Source organism: Cydia fagiglandana, chromosome 7 (genome assembly GCF_963556715.1).
Source record: "Cydia fagiglandana chromosome 7, ilCydFagi1.1, whole genome shotgun sequence".
In the NCBI taxonomy this organism is placed as follows: Eukaryota; Metazoa; Arthropoda; class Insecta; order Lepidoptera; family Tortricidae; genus Cydia; species Cydia fagiglandana.
Genome location: NC_085938.1, coordinates 20,194,404 through 20,221,656, shown reverse-complemented (window position 1 = coordinate 20,221,656; position 27,253 = coordinate 20,194,404). Strand labels below are relative to the sequence as shown.

Below are 27,253 nucleotides of genomic sequence, written 5' to 3'. Positions count from 1 at the left end.
TTCCAACCCAGAAGGTAAACTAGGCCTTATTGGGATTAGTCCGGTTTCCTTACGATGTTTTTCTTCGCCGAAAAGCGGCTGGTAAATATCAAATGATATTTCGTACATGAGTTCCGAAAAACTCATTGGTACGAGCCGGGGTTTGAACCCGCGACCTCCAGATTGCAAGTCGCACGCTCTCACCGCTAGGCCACCAGCGCTTCAAAATCGCCGATCATAAATAAAAATAAAATATTTGAAAGTGAACAGACATGATTTTCAGTGATATTTACTGATTCTGACAAGCACTCTTTGACAACATAGGCGGTAAAATTAAGAACATTACCTGCCAGAAGAACGACTTTATTTCCACTGAGGAAGTCCTGGTATTTATCTCCAAACTTCTTCTTCTCTTGTAGATTGACAATAGCCTCGTGGATAACATGGCAGGTGGATTGCAACTCAAGTATCTCGGCCATCGCTCTTTGAGAGTGCAATATTCCTGGGAAACGTTAAGAAGGGACAAAGTTCAGATCCTTTTCATTTAAATAGTTAATCAACTCAACCAACATCAAAATATATCCGAATCAACCCAGTGTGAGAGAGACAGATATTCTCTTAGACTTGCATTAGATTTTTTTTAACACAAACATAAACTTTATTATGATAAGCTAGAAATTCAAATATTTGCTAAGCTGATTGTCAATCACCTAGATAATAGCGGTAAACTCATATGTTAAAATCCGTCCATTCGTTTGAGTTGTAAGGCATCCATTCCACTTTCACGAATATGAAGTTAGCGTAGTTGAACTTTGTATGGCATGTTTTTTGTTTGACAGCAGGGTAAATATCATTGATTAGCATATAACAAATATTATATTCTTTTTGTGAAATACTCATACACCCACTTGCTACCGCTAAACATTGTATACCTGACTCATATTGATCTTCAGAGAAATCTTGAGTGTTGAATCCCGCTGCCTTGGAGACTAAGAGAATTATTAGACCATGGTTTATCTTGCTGTCGGACTCGTTCAGCAGGTTTTTCGAATATTTTACAACACTATTTGTTTTTACCTGAAGAAAGAGTAGATTAATATTAGTAAGATGAACAGTATTTTTTTATCTTAACACAATAGTTATTTACGATACAAGTGCAGAAAAGAGGAAATTCGAAACAAGTGGCGATAAATTAAAACACGACCGAAGGGAGTGTTTTAAATCGACACGAGTTGCGAATTACCTATTCGCACGTGTATCGTACAACGTTTTACAGTACATATGGCCCTTTAAACTTTTGACATCGCACGAAAAGTGCTGTTTTACGCACTAGTGCGGGAAAATAGGACCATATGTACTGTAAAGGTTATTTTGTGCTCGTTGTTTCACTTCTACGGGTGTCAAAAGGGATACGGTATGGTTTTGCTTTGCGTTGTATATCTATATATACCGTTTGTTCGTTGTATAAAATCGTTTGTTTGTTGGTGGGGGATCTCTACGTGTGGGCGAAGTAAGGTAATATTGTGAACTAATTCTTGTGTATTGGAATAATAGTCATCTTCTTCAGTGTGCGTGTAGTGTAGTAGTAGTAACCTGTCTGCTCTAGTCGCTAGTGACCCTGCTTTTATATGTGTGATGAACACGGATATTTTCTCCTGAGTCAAGGGTGTTCTATATGTGTTTGCCTATAATCATTGCCTAAGTACCCATAATACAAGCCTTAATGAGCTATTATTATTAATTCTAGTTATATTATTTCTATAATATTTATTTATTTATTCTGGTTTGTCTACACATATTTTTTGCCACGCTGCCACGCTGAATTTTTGTCAAATATTTAAATTATAAATAAGGTTAAAAATTAGGCAGACGTTTCTCACCAGTGTCCTTAACTTCTTGGATCCGCCTGCGATCTTTTCATCGAAGAGCCAGTCCGGGTTAACGAAGGAAGTGGATCCCACGATCTTCTCAGATCGTGACACTGCTTCGCGCCAGTCCAGAACTTCGTTTTTGGAGAACCTGCGTCTGTAATTATAATGATCTCTCCCGTCGAATAATTGTCCCCACGACAGTCCCCAAGTCAAAATATAGAGACAATAAAACGTAAATTTCATAAGTACACAAATGGGTATGCACAAAATTTTGATTTTTAGGAGAGCATTCTGCATTAAAAAAGAATATAATATACCTATCAGCTGCAGGCAGGTGCCTGAGGTGCCTGCAGGCGTATGAACGGCGCAATTATCAACGTCTAACGTATGCCTGCTAATACCATGCACCACTGATAAAAGGCCACGAGGGCCTTTTGCCCATTTGCTCAAAACATTCCACCTCAATCGCGGGCGACATTTGACACGTAATGCTGGTACTCCAGTAACTTCAGGGCATAATAGCTTACGAATACATACATTATTGTTCTTCCGACTGCTTTATAGTTAGATATGTAAAAGAGCCCTCGACCTAGAGGAATACGTTTCTTACAGAATAATTTTTTGGCTTACCTTTGATAAATCTTTGACCGAGACCAAATTCCATAATTTTTCAGCCTGTACAAACTGTAAAATTTTCTCGAAAGCATTAAAAAAATGGTTTTTTTTTCCGAAACAAAAGATACACTTAGAGATAAACTGACACAGTCATATACTTTGAATGTAAGATTAAATTTTTATAGAAATTACTTACATAGATACTGAATTCTACAATCTACAACAGCAGAATCACATTCATGTTCTCATAATTCAAGTTTATATTATTATTGGAATGAGGAGAAAAAAACTTATACATATTCAAATCTTTGCTGTCGGCTGAAGAATAGATACTACAACTAATAATTTTATTAATTATTCTCATATATGTACCTAATTAGTATTGTTTAGAACATATTGTTTTTCAGTAAATTAGCATGAATAGTAACGAGAAGGTTATAAAGAACGACAATTTTTATCGGAATTTCTTAACAAAAGTTAATAAATCATAACTCGAAAACTACGAAAAGTCGGCTATAGTCGCACCAATAAAATTCTGCAGCGGATTTGATAGCCCACGCAATGGAAGTGTTATTTATACGTCATAATTTCATAGAAGTTTGACGTTTAAAATGACACTTGCACTGCGTGGGCTATCAAAATCGCTGCAGACTTTTTACGGTCTTACTCTAACATACGTGAGGTATATTGAAAGCCCACGACATGAAAAAAAATTAGACGTCAAGGTTTGGACCACCCTGTGTTTTAAAACTATTACTTTTAACGGACTGCCCTGTTCTGTACCGAATAGTTTAATGGCAGGACCATTTACCTAAAACTTCTTAATGGAACCATAATTTACAGGTACTAATGGAGCGGAGCATCGAGTTCTGCACGGAGAAATGGCCAGACTCCATACGAAAAGAGCTTTACGGCGCCTTCAGCTTTGTACTGGTGTACGCAGTGCCAGGTAAATATCATTGGGCTATTTTACTTTACTTAGCACCACTTGCACCATCCCACTAACCCGGGGTTAACCAGTTAAACCGTTAACCCAGGGTCAAATTGTACTGGTAACCATGGTAACTCCAGGTTAAACCGGTTCATCATTATCATCATTTTAGCCTTCAGTCGCCCACTGCTGAGCGGCTTTCTTCGTGTATGCCACTTATCCCGGTCCTGGGCAAGTCTCATCCAAAAGATCTACGCGATTTTTCGAACGTCATCCACCCAGCGAGCCAATGGAAACCAGGTTTAGTGAATAGTGCCAGAAGCTATACCAAACAATGATATTGTCGCAATCGCAACCTGTACCACGTGACCAAAACGTCATAAGATAAGAGCCGTAAAATTCATTACTCTTATGGTAACATTCCATTTCTAACCGCAGCTGCACTACCGGTACTGAACGCGTCGCTGTCATTGTCAATTTCCATAGTAAAATGAACAGTATTGCAGCTGTCGTTGGAAATGGACCTCCTTTACGCATTTAGGTCGCGAGGCTCACCCTCCGCTTCTATGGTTTGTTGTCAAAACAACAACAACTCAGACATGGCCCAAAATACTGGTTCTCTATGCCGGGTGCCGGTTCTATACGTAGTAATAATAGTTCTATGGTAAATATTATTTATAGTTACTTGTGGTGAAATAGGGGCCGAGCTGTGTTGGCTAGCCACAAAAGGTACCTACTAACACAGGTTTGCATAGTTTTATAGATAAATTATTTTGTTTCGCTGAACTGGCAATACGAGTAAAACAAAACTGTGTCCCTAGTGGAAAAAGGTATAAGTCTCGGGCAGCGCAGTTGTAAAAGGGTGTAAGTTCCAAGTAACACCTGTGCCCTTTTACTCCTAAGCTGCGTGAGACTTGTACCCTTTTTCACTAGGGCCAAAAGCTCTGCTACCTACCTTATTAGAACTAATGAACTGGTTTAAGAGAAAACTTCGTCTGCAATTAGTCTGATATTTCGGTAAATTGCACGTTCATTTGAGTGCAGGCAATTACAGTGTGTAATTTTATCTACAAGGCTTTGACGCTGTTACATTTTAAAGGTTAATATTAAATACCTAGTAAATTATTAGCGAAAGTGAAGTTTAATATACATATATTTAAAACTTTAGCGTTTTGAACACATATTAACTCACATATTTATAGACGGATCTAACGCGAAATTTATTCAATTACCTTTATTAACCGATGTTTCGACACAGGTTTCGCAAGTGAAGTTGTATCGGGTACCTACCCTGTCCGCTAAGCTTGACACTTAATAAGTTTTAGATCGCTGACTGTACTTTTCCTTCGACAGGCAACTAATACTCACTGAGACAATTCTAAAAACCCCAATAAACACAATTATTAGGGTGCGTTGTAAATTTTCAACTATCGGAAACTGGGAAGTGGGTAAAATTTCACTTCTTTGATTTGATTAAGTGTATCTTAAAAAATTAAGATACACTGACAACGGGACAGGTGTGTCTCGATATATTTGGCAACTTTGGCCCTCACTAATTTATATGAATGATGCTGAATGTTTCGTGTGAAACCGTTTCCAAGGCTTCTCAAAGGGCATAAAATAGTGAGTTTGAATCCTCCATACATTACTGAAACGTAAGGAATGAATTATTCTGAATGATTCATTCATATTAACGACGGCGCAGCTGCATTTGTCTTGTGAAAGAATAAATAAATAAATACTTTAATATTTAGGTGGGGCTGGTCACTGAAGAAATTCAGTTTCTTATTATAATATAAAATTAAAGAGAAAGTGAAACTATGATGGTGCGGTTTAAGAGAAATTTCCTCCCGCGGACGCTCCGGCTGTGGGACGAGCTCCCTGTCGAGGTTTTCCCGAAGGGCCTACATCTACAGTATGGGGTTCTTCAAAAAGTGTACAGGTTTTTAAAGGGTCGGCAACGTGGAACAATCCTGAAGTTGCAGGCCGCCATACGCCAGTCGCTACGGTGACTGCTTACCATTCAGGCGGGTCGTATGCTTGTTTGCCACCGACCTTGCATAAAAAACATTTCTATCAAAACAAAATTATAGATTTTAGAGCGAAAAATGTTTAATGCAGAGGTTACAAAAATACTGGCAGTAAGTTTAGTAGTATTTATTTATTCCGTTTTTGTAAATAGGTACACGGCAGTTTATACTCTAACACCGTGAACTAAGGTTCTTAATAATCTTAAAATACTCCGTGAGTCAACGTCTGCTCGTAACTTTATTTGGATTTGGAACTTTATGTACACAACGTAAAATTGCATTTCTTGTGTACTGAAATATTTTTACGGGTCAAGTATGTCCAAGAGACGGCTAAAGAAAATGTTTTCTTAGGTAGGTATTTGTCGAAGCTCTTTAGATTAAACTCAGAAAGTTAAACAAGAATTCCAATAAAAATAGTAAACTTCTCTTGAAAATGTCACATTGAAAGCTGAAGAAGCTACGCACAGGCTGCAGCTGCAGTACCATCGCCTACACTGTTAACTGTACATGGACTGGACCTTATGCCTTTGGTAATAAGGTCCATCAATGTATAGCTGGAGTGTTGCTGTTTGTACCTGTTTAATACTTGCAATCATCTTTACGCAACTTAAGATAAGTTGCGTAAATATTGACGAATCTTCTTTGCTGTATCCTAATGAATCAGGAGCGTTCACCAGTATCCAAGCCGCTCTATCTTGGACCCGGTGTAGGTATACTAGCCTGTAATGTGGACACGTGACCACGAAAAGAAACGAAAAAACGAAATGAAACGTCCATCCCTACGCTTTCTTATCATGCGACCAGAGATCATGAGCTTATCCAGACTATCTGATCCTGTTTTGCTCAGATGGCCAAAGAAACTAAGTAGTAAATACTTGGTAAGTACGCGTTGGGGGCAGGGAAAATAATGGAGAATCTCATTTTGATGTTGAGTTCGTCTTGATGTATTTTGTATGGTGCTCGATCCATGATCCGGCGCTTTAATGTTGAATGCCGAATTCGAAGTCAATGGATGGTTACGTTGTAAGTATGTTCCATGTTGCAACTTGCAAAGATATCAAGTAATTATCCTCTGCTTTATGTTCCGAGATAACAACACACACACATACATACATTCATAAGAACAGTCAAAAATATCTATCCCATTTTAGAAAAAATATGTGTTTAACTTCCCGTAACGCCGAAGACCGTGGCAAATGGAGGCACATTGCGAGGGCTGCGTTATCCACAATAGTTAGATACGTCTCATCATACAACCACGACCACTCTGTCAAGAGTGAACGACTGAGGAAGGAAGAATTTCTATACTGGCAGCAGTGAAAGAAGACTCAGTTAAGGTCACGTGGGGTAATATAAGAGCAACATAGTTTATTTTTCTCGGAGCATGAGAAACAGTACCATGAGGATTCCCTACAAGTGTTTTCTTGCCCCATCTTACCTTATTTGTTTTACTTGTATGATAAGATTGACAAGTGTTTATTTTGTACCATAAAGATTGAATAAAAATTAGTATGAATTAGGTTAATTATACAAAACTATACTCTGGACGCTGAGACGCTGGATGCGGGTCGCTTCCAACCGGTACGAAAGGAGGTCCAAGGGGGAGGCCTATGTTCAGCAGTGGACGTCTTATGGTTGAGATGATGATAATGATGATACTCTGGTAACCGACCTTCAAAGAATATTACAGTTTGCGATTTACTGAGAGCTCTACTAAAGTACAGACAGTAGACACTATTTTGTTAGGTAGTTCCTATCAGATTTCTCTAAGGTGTCTAGTTAAAACTCATTATATTCTAAAAACAGATCCCTGGGGAAAGCTTTGAGGTAGGCTTGCGTGCTATAAATTATGATATCTAACACTCAAATATGTACAGTCGACGTCAAAGATAGATTTCTTTAATGACATAGGAGGCAAACGAGCAGACGAATCGCCAGATGGTAAGCACCTGCCGTTGCCCACGTACACCTGTAGCATGAAAGGGCTGTTGCATGTGCGATGCCGGGATTTAAGGTGCGAGGTTCTCTTGAAGGTTTGAAGATCGTATCCGTCCGGAAATACCGCCGGCGACAGTTCCTTCCACGGTTTAGCTGTGGGAGGAAGGTTTCTGGAGAAACGCAAAGTTGAGCACTGCCAACAATGTCAGTTTGAACTGACCTCAACGCTATCGCCCGTTTTCCGCAGCTCAGCTGTAATACAGAGGGAATTTACCTTAATCGTGTCTATTTTTGGTCACAGGCTGTATCGTGGTGGTGTCGTACGCACTGATGGGTCGCCGCCTATGCTCCGTCATGCCGCCTTTCGACCAGACGGAGGGCAGTGCGAACAGCCAACAGGTTAGTATACGGTCACATTCCATTTCTAACCGCAGCTCCACTACCGGTACTGAACGCGTCGCTGTCATTGTCAATTTCCATAGTAAAATGAACAATATTGCAGCTGTCGTTGGAAATGGACTGTCACCTTCACATTCCATTTCTGAGCGCAGCTGCACTACTAGTACGAACGCGTCGGTGTCATTGTCAATTTCCATAGTAAAATGAATGGTAGGCAGTGCTGCTGTCGTTGGAAATGGACTGTCATCCGCCTTTCGACCAGACGGAGGGCAATGCGAACAGCCAACAGGTTAGTATACTGTAACATTTAGGGTAACATTCCATTTCTGACCGCAGCTGCACTACTAGTACGAACGCGTCGGTGTTATTGTCAATTTCCATAGAATGAATGGTAGTGTTGCTGTCGTTGGTGGACTGTCACCTTTAAGAGGAAACGGGACGAAGTTATAGTTCAAGTGATGACTTTTTATGGAGATAATCTATTATAGTAGGCAGTCTATTATTTATTAGTCTCTCCTATTAGGCGCATGTTCCTCTCGTAAACTGAACGGTCCATTACAGTTTACGGCGCATAAAGAAGCCATTACTTATATTGTAGCCCATCACCTTGAGATTCCTTTACATAGTTAAAAAGTGCTTTAGTGCTTTGATCTGGGGACATTGATTTAAGATGTAATTCCCTTGTCTAGGACTATAAAGGGATTAGACGTTACATGTTCTACTGCTTTTCTCAGACGATTGGTAACGAACGAGCGTATTTATTTTGCTTTATTTCATTATTATAAAAACTTTTTTTGAAACTTAAGGGTTCATTTAGAGTTTTAGACGGTGCGAGAACTCGCATACGAGTTTCATTACATTGCGCTATTTGATCGATTGGTTGAATTGATCTCTTCAATAGTCCGCAAAGTTCGCGCGCCGTAAATGAGCCCTAAAGGTCTAAAAAACCCATCGTGGCTTCAAGGTTTTTACTTTCTAACACCTTTAGGCGATACGATTTCTATTCAAATACAAGACCAAGGCTGGATATATTTGGAATATGTCTAAATTTACAAACAGCTAACAGATTTATAAAGATTATCCCTTGTTAACGATATTTTTCATGAAAAACCCAAGATCCTAAGATTTTTCAGGAAAAATATCGTTAACAGGGGATAATCCTTATTTCGCAAGTCCCTCGTCTCGTTTGGCTCGAAATTAATTGGTATTTTGCAATTAAGTATTAGTAAAAAGAAACCGTAATGGAAAGTTCTAGTTAATTTGTTTTTCTGGGCATTTTCCGCAAATCGACATCCTTTGTGCCTATTTTGCTGGGGTAGTTAGGTAGCGCAACTTACTCTAACTACCTCAGCTTCTCCACGAAACCTAGCCTGGTAAGTTTTATCAAGAGAGAGGGTAACATTTCAAAAGTTTGCATCACTACGTCGGGTATGGTTGATTCAATTTTCGAGCGGAAAAAATGATAACACCGTTCTGCAAAATCGTATCACTGTAGGATTTATTTTCACAATTCAGGAGCATGATTCAGATTTGTTAAGGTTTTGATCTGGTTATGATACAAATTTTATTGGCATGCGGCTTACGCACGACTTTCACTAGATTTCTCATGGACCAATCAGCATGAGCGATCTTCAAGGTCGTACAGATGTATATAGTGAGTGATTTACCATTTTATCGTCACGGAAACACATTTGAAAAAAAAAAACATTGGTTTCAAGTATTTGTGACTTAAGTACATCATTTAAATAATATGAACAGTCAGCAACAGAAGATGCTAAGCGGGCGAGGTGTTCAAAATTACCTTGACACGCTCTTTATTATTGGGAGCCTATAATGTCCCACTGCTGGGCAAAGGCCTCCCCCCACTTTTTCCAGTCTTCCCGATCCTGTGCAGTCTCTGGCCATTCCTTTAAAAAGGAGTCTAACTCGTCTCGCCATCGCCGACGTGGTCTGCCAAATCCTCGTTTTGATCTGGGCTGCCACTCTGTGGCGATCTTGGCCCACAGCTCACTCGGCATTCGGCAGACATGACCAGCCCAGTCCCACTTTAGCTTGGCCGCTTTCCGAGCTACGTCGACTATTTGTGTTCTGGAGCGCAGCGTGGTGTTGCGGACACGCTCTTATTCTCTTATAACCATAAAGTCGCGTCACACCTGGCCCGCTTAGCAACTTCTGCTGCTGACTGAACATTAAACAAACACAAACATTAAACAAATACCTAACATCAAAATTGAAAATGTAAAAGCAACTGTGGTAAACACATTGTATTGTGATAAACACGAACATTTACAGGAAAATACGATGACTAAAGATTGTTCACTACATTTGTATCAAATCAACATAAGATCAAAACCGTAACAAGTTATTAAATCTGGATCATGCTCGTGGTCGGAGTTTTTCAATATTTTCTGGAAAATTTGTTTCTTGATATGAGCAAGAGAAAACACTCTCAAGTTTTCAAACAAATATATACTCGTACCAACAACATCGTAAGGGATCATCCATTAATTACGTCACACGAATTTCTAGGTTTTTTGACCTCTCTCCTTGTCACACTGGTCACATTTTGCAAATCCCTCCCCACCTGGTGTGACGTCACATTTTAGGCAATTTTGTTTTCAACGAAATCGGCAATACTAACTCGCCATTATTTTTTTAATAAAAAAAATTTTTGGTAAAAGAAATATTTGTAATTTTATAACACAAAACCAATTAGGAACGAATTTTACCTACTTCCAAAACCTCATTATTTAAATGTACCACGAATAAAAAAATATAAATTAATTTTTGGTTACTGATGAATAGTGATGAAATTAAAATGACGTCACAATGTTTGTGAAATTGTGGCTCCATGTCACAACATGTCATATTTTCTTGACCCCCTCCCACCCCCTAAACGTGTGACGTAATTAATGGATGACCCCTAAGGATCACGAGCTCGAGTATGTTATCTTGTTCCGCGGGGAAATACGAGTGAAAACTAAATGGTATGAGTAAACATTTTGTTTACACAGCCTGCATACATTTGTACAAATGTTTCACCATAAGTAAACAAAGTTTAGTTTATGTTTATCAATTTTGCGGGCAGGAGCTTGTTACGGTTTTGCTTAACTTCACTCTGTATTTTTACATAACGGGGAGGAATTTTATTTAAGCTTTTGCTGCATTAGACAGAAGGTATATTGTACCTCAATGTTAAAAAATGGACGATACATAATTGAGTGTAAAAAAAAAACAAAACGTAACTAAAATTTACTCGATGGGTCACTATATCGGAGTACCTACATAGTTTTAATACTATAGTGCAACATACTATTCATAACTAAACTAAAAATTACAACTCTTCAGTTTTAGTTTGCCGTAGTCGGGTAGATGTCGGCGGCCGATCGTAAGATCAGGCAGATCGTAATGTTCCTGTGTAATGCTTTGACGATAGTCACATTAATCCAAGATATAGGTAGGATAGGTTCGTTAGGTTGCTTCAGGGCTATAACCGCAAAAATCGAAGTTCGCAAATTGCGGGGATTTTTCTCTGTCACTCTAATTACGCCTTCGTTGGAGTAAAAGAGAAAGATCCCCGCAATTTGCGAATTTCGGTTTTCGCGGTAGCCGCTCAGACGCCCGAAGGGCAAACTGCCCAGAAATAGGAGCCCCGCGTAGCGGGGCTCCGTCAGCTCAGGGAACGTGTCAAAGATTTTCACGTTTCACGATATGCCTAGGAATTTCACGATATGTCTAATCTTACGATCGGCCGCCGACATAGACATGGCCTCTCCGTTTGGTTACATCCTTAAGTTTTTAGAGTCGAGTTGTCAACAATTAAAATGCTGTCAAGTCTCTTCACAAAAAACTCTCAACATTATTCAGGCAACTTTGATCTTATAACCATGTTTCCGTAAAAGTTATAATTTATTAACTCAAAAAGTTTAACTTATAAAAGTGAACTTCCGCCATACCATTCATTTTCCGCCTTCGGCCACGCCCAGGGAGCAAACAACAACGCCTAAATAGTATGGTATTCTTGGTGCAAGGTTTAAATACGGAGTTAATTTTGTTTAGTTTTCGTGTGATTTAATTTGTAGTGATGCTGTAGGTAAAATAGTTAAGTCAGGTATTAAGGTAGGTAAGTAGGTAATAGTAATAAATAAGTCATTTTATCACCTGGATGGGGGTTCTCGAAAAACTATCAACTTTTGGTTTATTTCTACTCAGAATCTCGAGGACTATGGATTTAAAAAGTGACAGTTTTGTAACGAATTTTCACATACATTTTGTATGGACCGTTAGAAAACTGACACCCAAAATTTGTATGAAAAACTGGGGACACTTTTTTTCTTTGTCTTATTCAATAGTAATACTCGTGATTCTGAGTCTATGTAACCCAAAAGTTGATAGTTCTTCGAAAAAAGTAAATGATGCCATTTTTCTGAGAGCCCCCGGATCACCCCATTTATCACACGAATACTCGTGCTGCTCGCGTCATTCGGTCGCGTGAAACTCGATAATGGCAATCCGATGTCCTCACCTTTTCTCCCCTCTTTCAGTTCATTGGGGGATCATTCCTGGGTAAATCTAACCTGTATATACTTTTATACTACACACTACTTAGTGAACCTGTGTACATACTATCCAAATGATTTTAGACGATTTCAATCATTAAAATGTATAATACAGTGGAACCTAAATAAATAGATAACTCGAAGATAAGAAGAAATACTCGTTTACACGAAATAAAATTATTTATTCACTTCCCTTAAAGGTCCAAAACCTGCATAACTCCACATATTTAACCTCGTTAAGATAATAAATAAATATTATACGACAATTTTACACAGAATAGATCTACCTAGTCACACAGTAAGCTCAATAAGGGTAAGATGACCAACGATTCCCTTCGCGGTTATCAAGTACAATTTTTACCTCCATAATACTAAAATTTAAATTTGACCACTGTAACTCGAAAAAAAGACGTATTTTTATAACTCCTATGCCTCAAAGTTATTTAGGTAGGTACTAACAAACCTCTGTAACTGAAAAATAACAAGTAGCTTGTAGTTTACGCGTTAGTAAAATTACCGCTTTACGAATTTGTATAATTTGTTTTACCTCTATATTACATATAGCAACACTAACGGTGTTCGCTCTCTCTCTTATCTATGGTTGTCTCTCCAACATGTACTCCTGTAAGCTCGTGTCCTTTTACTTAATAAATAAATTATTATTGGACTAAGAAACCGTTGTTCATTTACAAAGGCCAATCCAATATGGTGTCAGAAGATTCGAAATAGAAATCATGTCGGGCGACGAGTCAAAGAAGTCTAAAGAAAAAACTACGCGTCCTGAGCCGCAATCGAACAATGGCGGACATAGCGGATCAGAAAAACCTAAGTTATTGGCAGGGTCACTCGCAACGCTGGATCTGCGAAATACCAACATGCCAATCACCTGGAAAAATTGGATCACGCAATTGAAGATTTATCTCCGTGCCAACGGCTTGGAAAATGAATCAAATAGTCGAAAAGTCGCCATCTTGCTTCATTTCATCGGCACAGAGGCACTAATAGTTTTCTATTCATTTAACTTGGATATTGACACAGTAACATTCGACGAACTGGTCAACAAATTCACAGCATATTTCACGCCTCAAATTAATGTCACTATGGAAAGACATAAACTGTTCAACAGACGCCAAGGGGCAGAAGAGTCAATAGACGACTACGCCACTGACCTACGAAATATAGGGAGACAGTGCGAGTTCGATTCACTAGAAGACAGTCTCCTCCGCGATGTCTTCAGCTGGAACCTTCATACGAAGAATCAGCATATCAAAGAACATATTCTCATGAAGAAGCCCGTGAAGCTAAATGATGCTATAGAACTAGCAAGATCTATAGAAACATCGAAGCTACAAGCCAAGACGCTAGAGACGCCAAACTTCGTCGGCAGAGTCCAGTCAAGACCAGCGAAGCCAGCCAGCAGCAAGTCGCCTAGCAACAACAGACCTACCAGACCAAGACCAGCCAGATCGCCGAGCAGTTCCAATACCACTACCTGCGGTCGCTGCGGTCAGATACATCGATTCAAGTGCCCGGCAAGAGGAGTTAAGTGCAAGAAGTGTGGGAAGCCTAACCACTTCGCTTCAGTCTGCAAAAATACACAGGTTCAACAAGTCGTTGTTAACTCTGAGGTAACTGACAATCTCTTCTTCGGTTCTATTTGTATTAACAATGTATCATCAGATAAGTCCTGGAAAGCTACTTTTCCAATCAATAATGTAGATGTAAGTCTCTTGCTGGACACAGGTGCAGATGCTAATCTTTTGACAGTAAATACATTTAATAGACTGAATCTTGCACCTGATGTCTTGTCGAAGAACAATAATAATTTGACAAATTATAATCACGGTGCTATACCTACCATAGGTCAATGTACTCTTCCAATTGTACATAACAATGTCAAATATGATATAACTTTTTATGTTGTAAATGTCGATGGGCAAGACGTTTTAGGCAGAGATTCTTGCCAGACAATGAAGCTCGTTAAACGGGTCCATTCTGTTACCATAAAGACTCAAGACACAGACTTTCTGTCTGAGTATAGCGATCTTTTCGAAGGCTTAGGCTGCCTTAATAACTTCACATGTAAGTTAGTACTAAAACCTGATGTTACCCCTACCTGTGATCCATGCCGTAGAGTTCCATTTCAACTGAGAGCACAGTTGAAGGCGGAGCTGGAGCAGATGGAGAAAGACGGAATAATCTGCCGCGTTGAAGAGCCGACTGATTGGGTAAGCTCACTGGTTCTAACGAAAAAAAAAAAATGGTAAGTTACGTCTTTGCATAGACCCGAGGAAGCTTAATAAGGCAATTCGGAGGTCCCACTACCAATTTCCAACGGTGGATGAGATCAAGTCAGACCTGGCGGGTGCAAAATTCTTCACCACGCTGGATGCCAACAAAGGGTTTTGGATGCTGCCACTGTCGGAAGCAGCTTCCAGGCTCTGCACATTTATCACACCATTCGGTAGGTATTCTTTCACACGATTACCCTTCGGAATCAATGCTGCTCCAGAGATCTTCCATCGGGAAATGGTAAAAAGGTTTGACGACATCAAGAATGTAAAAATAATGATGGATGATTTCCTTATCTATGGCAAGACCATCGAGGAACATAATGAGACTCTAAAAAAGGTCTTAGAAAGAGCTCGTGAAATAAACATTAAGTTTAATAAAGAAAAATGTGTCATATGCGTTCCTGAAGTTAAGTATTTAGGACATGTTTTCAGTAAGGAAGGTGTTAAGGTAGATCCAGCCAAAATTAAAGCCATTTGTGACCTGCCCAGCCCTGCATGCGTTAACGACCTGCAGAGGTTCATGGGTATGGTTAACTACCTTAGCCCTTTTATTCCCAATTTGTCCAAAGAAAATAGTCTTCTAAGAACGTTGTTATCAAAGGAAACAGAATGGTCCTGGATGAGTCAGCATGAGGCTGAGTTTAATAATATTAAGAAGCTCATTAGTAGCGCCCCAGTGCTTACATACTATGATCAAACCAAGGAACTAACCATGTCAGTTGACGCATCAAAGGATGCTCTTGGTGCGGTTCTACTTCATTCCGGACAACCAATAGCATATGCATCTGCCTCACTAACTAAATGTCAACAAAATTATTCTCAAATAGAAAAAGAGGCTATGGCTATTCTATTCGGTTGTACTAAATTCCACCAGTACATATATGGTAGGACAGTCACAGTAGAAACAGACCATAAGCCATTGATCACATTGTTTAAAAAAGCTTTGTATGATGTCCCTGCTAGACTTCAGAGAATTATGCTTCGTCTTCAGCCATATGAGCTTAATGTGATATATAAACCAGGTCGTTATCTGTATATTGCAGATACTTTATCTCGAGCTGCCCTAAAAGAAACAACTCTGTCAGACCTTGAGAAGGACATAGATCTACATGTCAATTTCATCATGTCCAATTTGTCTGCTAGTCCAGAAAAAATAGAAAAAATAAAAGAAGAGACATGTAAGTCTAGTACCTTATCTCAAATTGTACAATATTGTCAACATGGGTGGCCCGAACACAGACGGTCTGTAAGTCAAAAATTAAAGCCCTACTTCTCATTGAAAGAAAAGTTAAGTGTAATTGATAACATTCTCTTTATGTCAGACAAAATTGTAATTCCTGAGTCACTAAGAGAAAATATTATAAATTTGACACATGAGGGCCATCAAGGCATCAACAGTTGCATTCGGCTAGCTAAGACCACTGTGTATTGGCCAAACATGGCAAATGATAAAGAAAAAGTCATTAACCAATGTCATACATGCCTTACTTACCGTAGAGGTAATACAAAAGAGCCAATTCTACATCATGAATATAAGCTTTTGCCTTGGAACAAAGTCGGTATTGACATTTTTGAATTTGACAATGAAAAATACCTTCTTGTTGTGGACTACTTTTCTAAGTATGTTGAACTTGCTCTCTTGAATACAGGCACAACTGCTAATAGGGTTATTACCCACTTGAAATCAATCTTTGCCCGTCATGGCATACCTGAATTTATGATGTCAGATAATGGTCCACCTTTTAATTCTGTAGAATTTCAAACTTTTGCTAAAGATTGGCACATTAAACTTAGTACTTCCAGTCCCTACTTAAGCAGGTCTAATGGTATGGTTGAACGAGCTATTGGCACAATCAAACTAATGCTAAAGAAATGTAAGGCTGACAACACAGACCCATATCTTGCTTTACTTTTGTATAGAAACACTCCAAAAAAGATAGGATATTCACCCGCACAGCTATCTATGTCTAGAAGCTTGCGAACCAAGATTCCAGTCTCTGATTCACAGTTGTCACCTGCATTAGTCGACAATAGTCTGCTTAAAGTAAAGATAGAAAAACAAAGGTCTTATACATCTCTTTATTACAACAATCATGCAACATCTTTACCAGAAGTTCAGAAAGGTGATAAAGTGTATTTTAAACATAAGCCAAATAGTATCTGGATCCCAGGTATGATCTCAGAAGCCAGTAGTAGTGAACCACGTAGCTTCACTATACAATCCCCGCAAGGTGAGTTCCGTAGAAGTCGTCAGCACATTCTTAAACCTGCTTCTCCTGTGCCTGAGATGATACCTGAAAATATAAAACATAGTGTTAGTAGTCACACAAATCAAAATGTAAGTGTTACTGTATCTAACACTAGTACTAGCACCAATTCTAGTGCTAATACTAGTACTAACAGTGAACCTAAAAGAACGCGCTCTGGTAGAGAGGTTAAAATGCCAGCACGTTATTTAGAATAAGTTTTATAGTTTTTCTCATGTTTTCTACAAGCTAGAACGTAACTGTCAGTTTCTAGGTTACTTTATTTCATTGTGACAACCTGTCATAGCTGTCAGTCAAGATGCGTTTTGTTTCTCCATTGTCACTTTACTAGACAGATACGTTCCGTTTCACTTAATATTTTAAGAGATAAATTAAAATGTTACTTACCTTATTTAGATCCTAAGATCGTAGTCTTCTCTTTTCAAAAAAGGGAAGATATTACATATAGCAACACTAACGGTGTTCGCTCTCTCTCTTATCTATGGTTGTCTCTCCAACATGTACTCCTGTAAGCTCGTGTCCTTTTACTTAATAAATAAATTATTATTGGACTAAGAAACCGTTGTTCATTTACAAAGGCCAATCCAATACTCTATAACTCAAAACTTCTTCAAAAGCCTATAGGAACCTCTTTAATTCTCTATTACGACTAACGGCGTGATTCGGCAAATGATTTAGAGATTCACTAGATATGAAATAGTAAAGATACTTGACGTTCCACGGCAAAAGGTATCTCAAAATGCTGGCGCTCACGCTATCATTAACGCCGCTCCAATATTCAGCGGGGGCAATGATACCTTTTGCCGTGGAACGTCACATATGTTTACTATTTCATATCTAGTGAATCTCTAATTCATTTCCTGAATTTTTGGCGTTTCCCTTTAGATTCAAGTTACCGAGATTCTATTCCATTAGTGAGGTAAACACAGTATTTGAATTAATTGTTAATAACTTTAACTTCAATTACTGACTAAGGAAGAGCGGTGCCTCTTGATACAGGTATTTGATACTTAAAAAGAGGTACCAACTTTGTACAATGTAAACGAATGCTTAAAATGAATAAACAATTTTATTATTATTCTTCTTTTATTCATAATTTTTCTTAGGCTAGGTTTTTATAATATGTATATAAAAGTAAAATATAAAAACACTTACAAAACAATAAAAAAGGCCCAAGCTACCGGTGGTCAGGGCTGCAGAGAGAGGAACCGGCGGACTATCCGCGCCGTGTCCAAGATCACCGCCTTCTGCATCTGTCCCTTGATCCAACCACCTAGCGAGAGTCTCTCAAGACGTTGGTCGAGACTCTTTGCTATTAAACCGTTCACTGAAACGACTATCGGGACAATGATCGTCGAATCAACATCCCACATGGCGGTTATCTCGTGAGCCAAGTCTAGGTACTTACTGGACTTGTCCTTCTCGGCCTTCACGAGATTCTCATCATGGGGGATGGTGATGTCAACGAGCACGGCCCGACGTTGCGAACGATCTATTATCACAATATCAGGCTTATTGGCTACAATAGTCCTGTCAGTGATGATAGATCGATCCCAATAGAGCGTGGCACGACCATTCTCGAGAACAGGCGCAGGTGAGTACTTGTAGTACGGTACTTCGCGGTCCACAAGGCCATATAGAAGAGCAAGTTGCTGGTGAATAATCCTGGCTACGAGATTATGTCTGTGCAAGTACTCGCCGTTAGCAAGATGCGAACAACCGGAAATGATATGCCTGAGTGACTCTCCGGGACGGCGGCATGCCCGACAAATGTCGACCGTACCGTCCTTCAGGATATATTGCCGATAATTGTTCGTCATCTTATTATTATTATTTGTATGTCTTTCCATATCTCGGGACCATGGGGTCCCGGACCTTTGGGAGGCATGCGTGGGGCCGAAGCCAACAGCACAGAGGCCCTTTAAGACAAGTTTGATGTTATGTAATACACCAGCTAGAACCCATTCACGGGTACAAATAGATACCCGTAAATCGGTCCCAGCTGGCATAGGAGCTATTGTAAATGCAGTGGAGAAGAGTGCCGGTTATGGTGTTGAAGTTTGGCTGGTCAAGAGATTGGGCTATTGCCGAGAGGTCCGGACACCTGCCATAACAAAGCTTCTACACGTTATCGAGGCAGGCGGTGACTTGCCACTAACTAGGTGGGCCCCTGAAACTGTCGTCGTAAAGACGACCAGGAGCAACACTGGTGTAAGCGGCTCAGGGGTGTCGAGAGGTGTGCGCCGCTTTCTACCCAGTGGCTGTTATAACAGCCACTGTGCCAACTCGCGTCTTATGCATGTTTCACTTCCACCCCTGGAGCATATAGCTCTAACGACTCCTCTCTGGACGGCCAATGAAGGCAAGCCAGAGCTGAGAGTCCTGCGGGTCCCCTTGGGGTCCACTCCGACCGACAAAGACACGCCGGAGACGGAGACCCTGACCGACTCTCGGGAGCACTCGGGTCCGTGGGGTCCGTGGTTATTATTATTATTTTATTATAACTGAATATTGAATGTTCTAAATAAAATATGGTTTAGAAATTTGAAGCTTGTGCATATACTTCTACTTCAATTAAGCATACCGTGGATAATTAATTAGAAATCACGTACAAAATAATTAAATTTTAAGATCTTTTGCTTTAAATTATTATAAGCGGGTGATTTAATTAAAACTGTTAAATATAATACACATAGAACCAAAGCCCTCCTTAATTAAGCGCAAACTTTAATGCAAAATGCAAACATTAATAGGTATACCTAACTTGTGTGAAACGGGTCAAAAGAACCGTTAGCGCACTGAATAAAGAAAAGTATTCATACTTACTATATAAAAACTTCTTCGTATGCCTGGATTCTAAATTAGTGAATGAAGTACTTACCTAATAATTTACACACTTTACATGACTGTAGGCAAGAGAGGTAGATAGAATATAGCAATATTTTTTTAAATTGTATTTTCAGAGTAATTGAGATAACGGTACGAGTAAAAAAACCCGCGTTCTCACATGCTTTTTTAAAGTTTTTTTTACATTATTTTATGTCATGTAATTATACAGGTGGGGTAAAAATTACTGCATTGCCGTTGCCTGTTGTCTTGGGGTTATACTGAGCAATTTCTACTATGAAACCTTCCTGGTAACAGGAATGCAGTTATTGTTTAGCCATTCGGTATAGAAAAAAACCGGGCAAGTGCGAGTCGGACTTGCGCGCGAAGGGTTCCGTACCATAATTCAAAAAAAAAAACAAAAAAAAGCAAATAAAGAACGGTCACCCATCCAAGTACTGACCACTCCCGACGTTGCTTAACTTTGGTAAAAAATCACGTTTGTTGTATGGGAGCCCCATTTAAATCTTTATTCTATTCTGTTTTTAGTATTTGTTGTTATAGCGGCAACAGAAATACATCATCTGTGAAAATTTCAACTGTCTAGCTATCACGGTTCGTGAGATACAGCCTGGTGACAGACGGACGGACGGACGGACAGCGAAGTCTTAGTAATAGGGTCCCGTTTTACCCTTTGGGTACGGAACCCTAAAAAGAAGAAAAAAAAATTTATTCAGGACGCTTACAGTATTGCTTAAAACTAATACAACACTTTTATAAGTATAAAACATAAACGTCACTGAATAGGTCTCCCCTCAACTTGATGTCAAGTTACCTTTCAGGTATCTTGACGCTCGTCTTCCGTGGAGACCTGTCCAAGCGATCGCGTCAGCACGTAAACTTAACTAACACAGGCCGGTACCTATGTTAGTTAAAGTAAAGCCCGGTGGTGACGTACTCTCCTATCTCAACTACGCAGCTTTTTGCGGTTCCAGACCGTCCGCTGAGACCCATTCACCTCGCCTATGAGTGCTCGTACTACGCTTTGCCATTTCACCATCTTATAACAAAATGTTCATTCTGACAGTTTTACTGGTAACAATTTCAATCGTGTTACGAGCGGGATAGAGTTGATTTTACTGGTAACGCTGTATTGAGTTACATCCAGTTTTTTGTTAGGTTAGGATTAACGCCGCGCTTTCCCTGACGGTTGGTAACGAGAAATAAAGTTTGTTAATTTTAATTTGTTATAATCAGTTGCCTACGTGGCAGTTAAGTACGAAAGTATATAAAAGCTAACATTTTGCTGCTTAACAAAAATGCTTTGTCAGTCCGAAAGAGTCTAATTAACGTATTTAAGGGTTTGTTTTACAATATTCCCGTATATTTTTCAATTTTATTATTGTCAAAAATTATAAAGCTCCTTAGAAAAAATCCGCGATAACGCCAGGAAGATGTAGATTTTAAGATAAAATTTAAATGTTTAATTTATTCCTTTATTTAGTTTTACATTTCTTTTCATTTTGCATACCTATATAACATTATTAGTTGATTCAAACAAACGCATATTTAAATCAAAAATAGATTCTTAGAAAATTTAATCTGAATTGATTAAATCACTTCTAAAGACGATGAACTATTCAAATAAAAAAGCAATTATATTAAATTCGCAGCAAATTTTTCGTTTAACGTGAAATAGGTTTTGTAATAGGATCCGCGGGTCAATGATTTATTGGGTCAATAGTGAAGGTTGACTAGGGTTGAGTAGGGGTCTATTAGGGGTACAACAACAACTTGGATAACCGTCTAACAACAACAAGTGCAAAACTGGAGGCCGATTCTGGTATAGCATAACAATTTGATATTGTTTGCATCTCATTTTGATGTGACTAAGGATTACCCCATATGTCGACGCGGAATCGGCAAAATCCGATAGGAAAAAGCTTTGTGTCTGCGCAATAAGAACGAAAAAGTCGTCGTAGGGCTCGGCTCGCATCGGCGGGCGCCTGCCGACGCGTCGACGGCCTTTTCGCTCTTATTGCGCAGACATAAGGCTTTTGCTGAATGCGCGTCGATATATCTGGGGAGACCCTTAGTCTTATCATCACGCATCTCACGCGCACCAATTATGTGCGAGCAAGTTACCTTTTGAATGGGGTCCTGGAGGTCGATTGTAATTTAAAAAATTGTTATAGTTTTATACTGGTTACGACACGACCTTGACTTGATTGCATTTTGTGAGAACCAATCAGCGTTAGTATGCTCACGGTCAAGGTCATATGAGAATATTATATGTGACGTCCCACGGTCAAAGGTACCTTATGGCGGGTATGGAGTTATGCATACCCCAGTAATCTACAATAAATAAGCTATCGATAACACAAAAGATCAACCTCCTAAGTTGCGTAGTTACAGAGATATGATTTTTTGAAAATAATGTTGTGAATTGAGCAACTTTACGATAGAGAAGTTTTAAGTTTAGCCGCCTAAAAAACTATGTTCCTGAAGTAAGTTACATAGTTGACTACAAATAATAATACCTTATATATCTGAGATTAAAAAAATGTTGCGACTTGTTCTGTAATGCAAATAGAAACCTTTGATATCGACTGATTTATATGTATACTAACCAATCTCTTGAAAATAAAGTTTTATTTCATTTTCACGATTGATTGCAATGAGCTCTCAAGATTTAAATTTTATCTATTAGAAAACGACACTGAGAGACAGTTTAAGCAAAAAACAATACCGATTTAGAAGTAAAAAATTATTTTTTAACTTTTTCATATAAAATCAGAAAATTGAATATTTTTACTTTTAATGTAACACACAATCAATTTTTCTGAGCACATATGAAAGAAATTCTGTCATTCAAATGAAATAAATCCTAAAACCCCAACTAAATACTATATTTAACCCCTTATGCCACTTTAAACTTACATAACAATAACAGTATTTGCTCCATACATTTACGAAAAGGTACCTTATGGAAATAAATCTCATAATACATCACTACAAAACATCTATCACATTGAAGTTTATCTTTTATGAATAGAAAATATTAATTTACATTAAACTGCCACAAATTTAATTAGTTCTTCGTCATAATAATCTTAAAAAAGACCAATAATTTGTATGTAATGAAAAGGTACCTTGTGGTTAAGTTACATGATGAGGCATGATGATGATGGAACAGTTAGGATAAACTAATAATATTTTGGGGTAAAGATGGTATAAATCGTCTATTTCTTATCAATAATATATTTTGGTTGCCATTGAAGACAAGCGGCATTGAGGTTCAATGACCTCAGATATTCCATAAGGTAATGCGTCGGGTATTGGCATTTTTCAGCAAACCAATGGCTGATTTATTGCATGCGACCAAACCAAATGAAGATTATTCTAGTTAAGAAAGACTTGACGAGAGTAACTTTGGTATAATAGCAGGCTACTTGGATTTGTAATGTCGGTCGATGTACGGTTATAATATTTGCTAGGCGCCCCAACCAGAACTGAAATTATCAAATTAGTTTTGCGGAATGCTAATACAGTTCTCTACCAAACTTCTTTTCCCGTATTGACTAGTTTTTTTGGGAATTTTCAACCTTTTTTCCATAAGGTACCTTTTGTACTAAACTCTGAGACGACATTACTAGGCTTATAACTAACTTATAACAAAAATAAAAACAGGTAAACAAACGTTACGCATTAAGGTTTCAGATCACACAATAAAAAAAATTTGAGCATTTTTCACCTCTTTACAAAACATTTCATATCTCCGAAACTAGAAACCCTCATAACGTACCTTTTCCCGTGGAACGTCACATATTTTTGACTTGTACTGGCCTAGTCGGTACTGATCCTGTTAATGAAGCCTATGGGTTCGAATCCGTAAGGGGATTTATTTCTGTGATGAGCTCAGACATTTATTCCTGAGTCATGGGTGTTTTATAAATATTTAAGTATTTGTATATTATCGTTGGCTGTGTATCAATACAACACAACACGACGCCGTGGGGCCTTAATAGTGGGAAAATCATATATCGAATAGCCAACACATCGGCCTATCGAATAGATAACAACCACAAGCTGAAATTGTAAACATTGAACCCGTTAGCAAAAGAGGCATTTCACAATTTAAATTTATGCACGAATATGCTGTCGATGATGTCACTCCGTCTGGCGGCTCGAGTTTCTATTTCAGTATTGTTTGTTTACTATTATTTTATACAGTGAAATATAATATATGGCCAAAGACATAAATAATAAATATAACTTCGTATAAGATGAATAAAGTCTAAGGAAAAAAACGTGCCTCGGAAATCAAGAAAAAGTCATTCTCGGATACATGCCGCACACACCTTTAGCCTATGCTCAGCTAGATGGCGTGACGACACCATTTCATATTTAACAATTTTAACACATAGATATCAGTGAATGAACATGGATCAAAATGATATAAAAATTATATAATCCATATATTATTATGTACATTTTCTTGATAATTTAATTCGTTTTCATTTTGAGTTTTAGTCGTGTGTCGACAGATGGCAGTAAATTTACTGTGACTAAAAAATTTACTATGACAGGACCCCTCTATACTATCTATCCTTTTTGATATGGCTGAATGTGAAATGTCTGTAAGTATAAGATCCTTATGCACACTGTAAGCTTATGTACACTTTTGTATTTACCTCCCCGCGTACCTACACAGTTTTGAACATATTCCACAATTTATTTTGAACTTTCATTGTGTAACTAAGGATTACACTTTCAAAATCAAAACTCCGGTTCTCATAAGGTTCAACGATTATGAACAAAAGTAAAATTCCGTGAATCGGTCCTCCATTTGTCCCGTAAAAACGGGAATTTTCTGAAGATTTGCAACTATAGATGTTATTAATAAGGTATCTTCCAGTTGGTCTTGTAGATGTGGAAGGTAGAGTTGTGCTAGGCGTGGTAAGCGGGTGTAGATGCAGGAGCAAATAATAGGCACCAAGCGTTCGTTTTTGCACACCGATTTATTCTCCGTAACGGCACACAATACACATCTATATAAAATAGAAGGAGTAAGAGCGAAAGCCAAACAATTATTTAGAAATACAAATTTAACAGAAAAAGCAACTTAATATGACAGCCTCGATAATAAAGTTCGTCTCTAAGGGCTCTCTGCGCCTGCGGGAAGCGGGCACAATACATCGCTGTCAGCGCTGCACCCGAGGGCGGATCGTTAGACCGTCCAACAAGGCGCGCAGCGCTTGCAGCTGCTCTAGGATTAGTTACACAGAACAGAGCTCATACAACGGAATATTTATCTAATAATAAAATCGGTAGCTCTGTCCGCGAGTGATTAAAATATATTTGGGATTTACATTATAACTATAAATTCATCCCTACAGTCTATTATAAACTATTCGTAATTTTGTATTAACCTAGATTTATCATTAACTAAATTTAATGAAAGTTTGAAACCTTGTAAATCTAATTGAGAAATAAATTATGTGGCTAAGTTATGCTAATTTTAATCAAGTGATTTAATATTGCAAATAAAAGTTCAGGAGAATTGAATTTAAAGTGTGAAATATAATTAACAATTTACGTACCAAAATGCTTACAATTTAGCTGCTTACAAGTTTTTAACTTCTCTCGCACAGACTTAGCGATTGAGTTAAAGTTTTAAAACCAATCCACGCTGTTTTGTTTGTCTGATCTAGATATTGCTAAACTTGTTTTATCTCTGCTTCATTCAAAAAACTGTAAAATAATTAGTCCATAAGCTCTCATTAAAAGTAGTCTATGTGAATGCTACATAATTAAAGGCATTAAAATTATAGTTAATAGACACTTTTACTAGGTATTGTTCTTTGTTTGAGAACTGACTTACAGGACGCTTTGGGGCTTCGGTCCTAGTGTGGGGTTTAAGAAACGAGTGTTTTAATGCATAATTAAGTACAGTTGCATACACTTCCCTAGTAGCATTTTCGTTGGGGCCCACGGTGCCAACGGTAGGGAAAACGTTGGGATGAGGTTCGTTCCGTAGCCAACGTTAATTTTGTATTGGCCCACCATCGCATTTACCAACATTGGCAGTGGCAGTGATGCCCAACAATGGGCCTTTGTGTATTTTGCTACCGTTCGCTAAACAACGATAACATTCGTTGGCCCAATGGTGACGAATACCGCATTTACCAACATTGGCTGTGGCACGGATGCCCAACAATGGGCCTTTGTGTATTTTGGTAACGTTGGCTAGACAACGATATCATCCGATGGCCCAATGATGACAAATATCGCATTTACCAACATTGGCTGTGGCACTGATGCCCAACAATGGGCCTTTGTTTATTTTGGTAACATTGGCTAATCGACGATATCATCCGATGGCCCAATGACGACAAATATCGCATTTACCAACATTGGCTGTAGCATTGATGCCCAACAATGGGCCTTTGTGTATTTTGGTAACGTTGGCTAATCAACGATATCATCCGATGGCCCAATGATGACAAAAATCGCATTTACCAACATTGGCTGTGGCACTGATGCCCAACAATGGGCCTTTGTTTATTTTGGTAACGTTGGCTAATCAACGATATCATCCGATGGCCCAATGACGACAAATATCCCATTTACCAAACTTTTACTGTAGCATTGATGGCCAACAATGGGCCTTTGCGTATTTTGGTAACTTTGGCTAATCAACGATATCATCCGATGGCCCAATGATGACAAATATCGCATTTACCAACATTGGCTGTGGCACTGATGCCCAACAATGGGCCTTTGTTTATTTTGGTAACGTTGGCTAATCAACGATATCATCCGATGGCCCAATGACGACAAATATTGCATTTACCAACATTGGCTGTAGCATTGATGCCCAACAATGGGCCTTTGTGTATTTTGGTAACGTTGGCTAATCAACGATATCATCCGATGGCCCAATGATGACAAATATCGCATTTACCAACATTGGCTGTGGCACTGATGCCCAACAATGGGCCTTTGTTTATTTTGGTAACGTTGGCTAAACAACGATAACATACGATGGCCCAATGACGACAAATATCGCATTTACCAACATTGGCTGTAGCATTGAGGCCCAATAATGGGCCTTTGTATATTTTGCTGCCGTTCGCTAAACAACGATAACATTCGTTGGCCCAATGGTGACGAATACCGCATTTACCAACATTGGCTGTGGCACGGATGCTCATCAATGGGCCTTTGTGTGTTTTGGTAACGTTGGCTAGTCAAAGATATCATCCGATGGCCCAATGATGACAAATATCGCATTTACCAACATTGGCAGTGGCAGTGATGCCCAACAATGGGCCTTTGTGTATTTTGCTACCGTTCGCTAAACAACGATAACATTCGTTGGCCCAATGGTGACGAATACCGCATTTACCAACATTGGCTGTGGCACGGATGCCCAACAATGGGCCTTTGTGTGTTTTGGTAACGTTGGCTAGTCAAAGATATCATCCGATGGCCCAATGATGACAAATATCGTATTTACCAATATTGGCTGTGGCACTGAC

General features: G+C 38.8%; 1 protein-coding gene across 1 annotated transcript in view; it reads left to right on the top strand.

Moving 5' to 3' along the window:
- LOC134666139 (QRFP-like peptide receptor) overlaps nt 1-27,253 on the top strand; it is a 167,020-nt gene that overhangs the window by 119,919 nt on the left and 19,848 nt on the right. The window contains exons 4-5 of the mRNA XM_063523295.1: nt 3,309-3,414; nt 7,666-7,763. Coding sequence (XP_063379365.1) covers nt 3,309-3,414; nt 7,666-7,763 — 204 coding nt within the window. The remainder of the gene's footprint in view (nt 1-3,308; nt 3,415-7,665; nt 7,764-27,253) is intronic.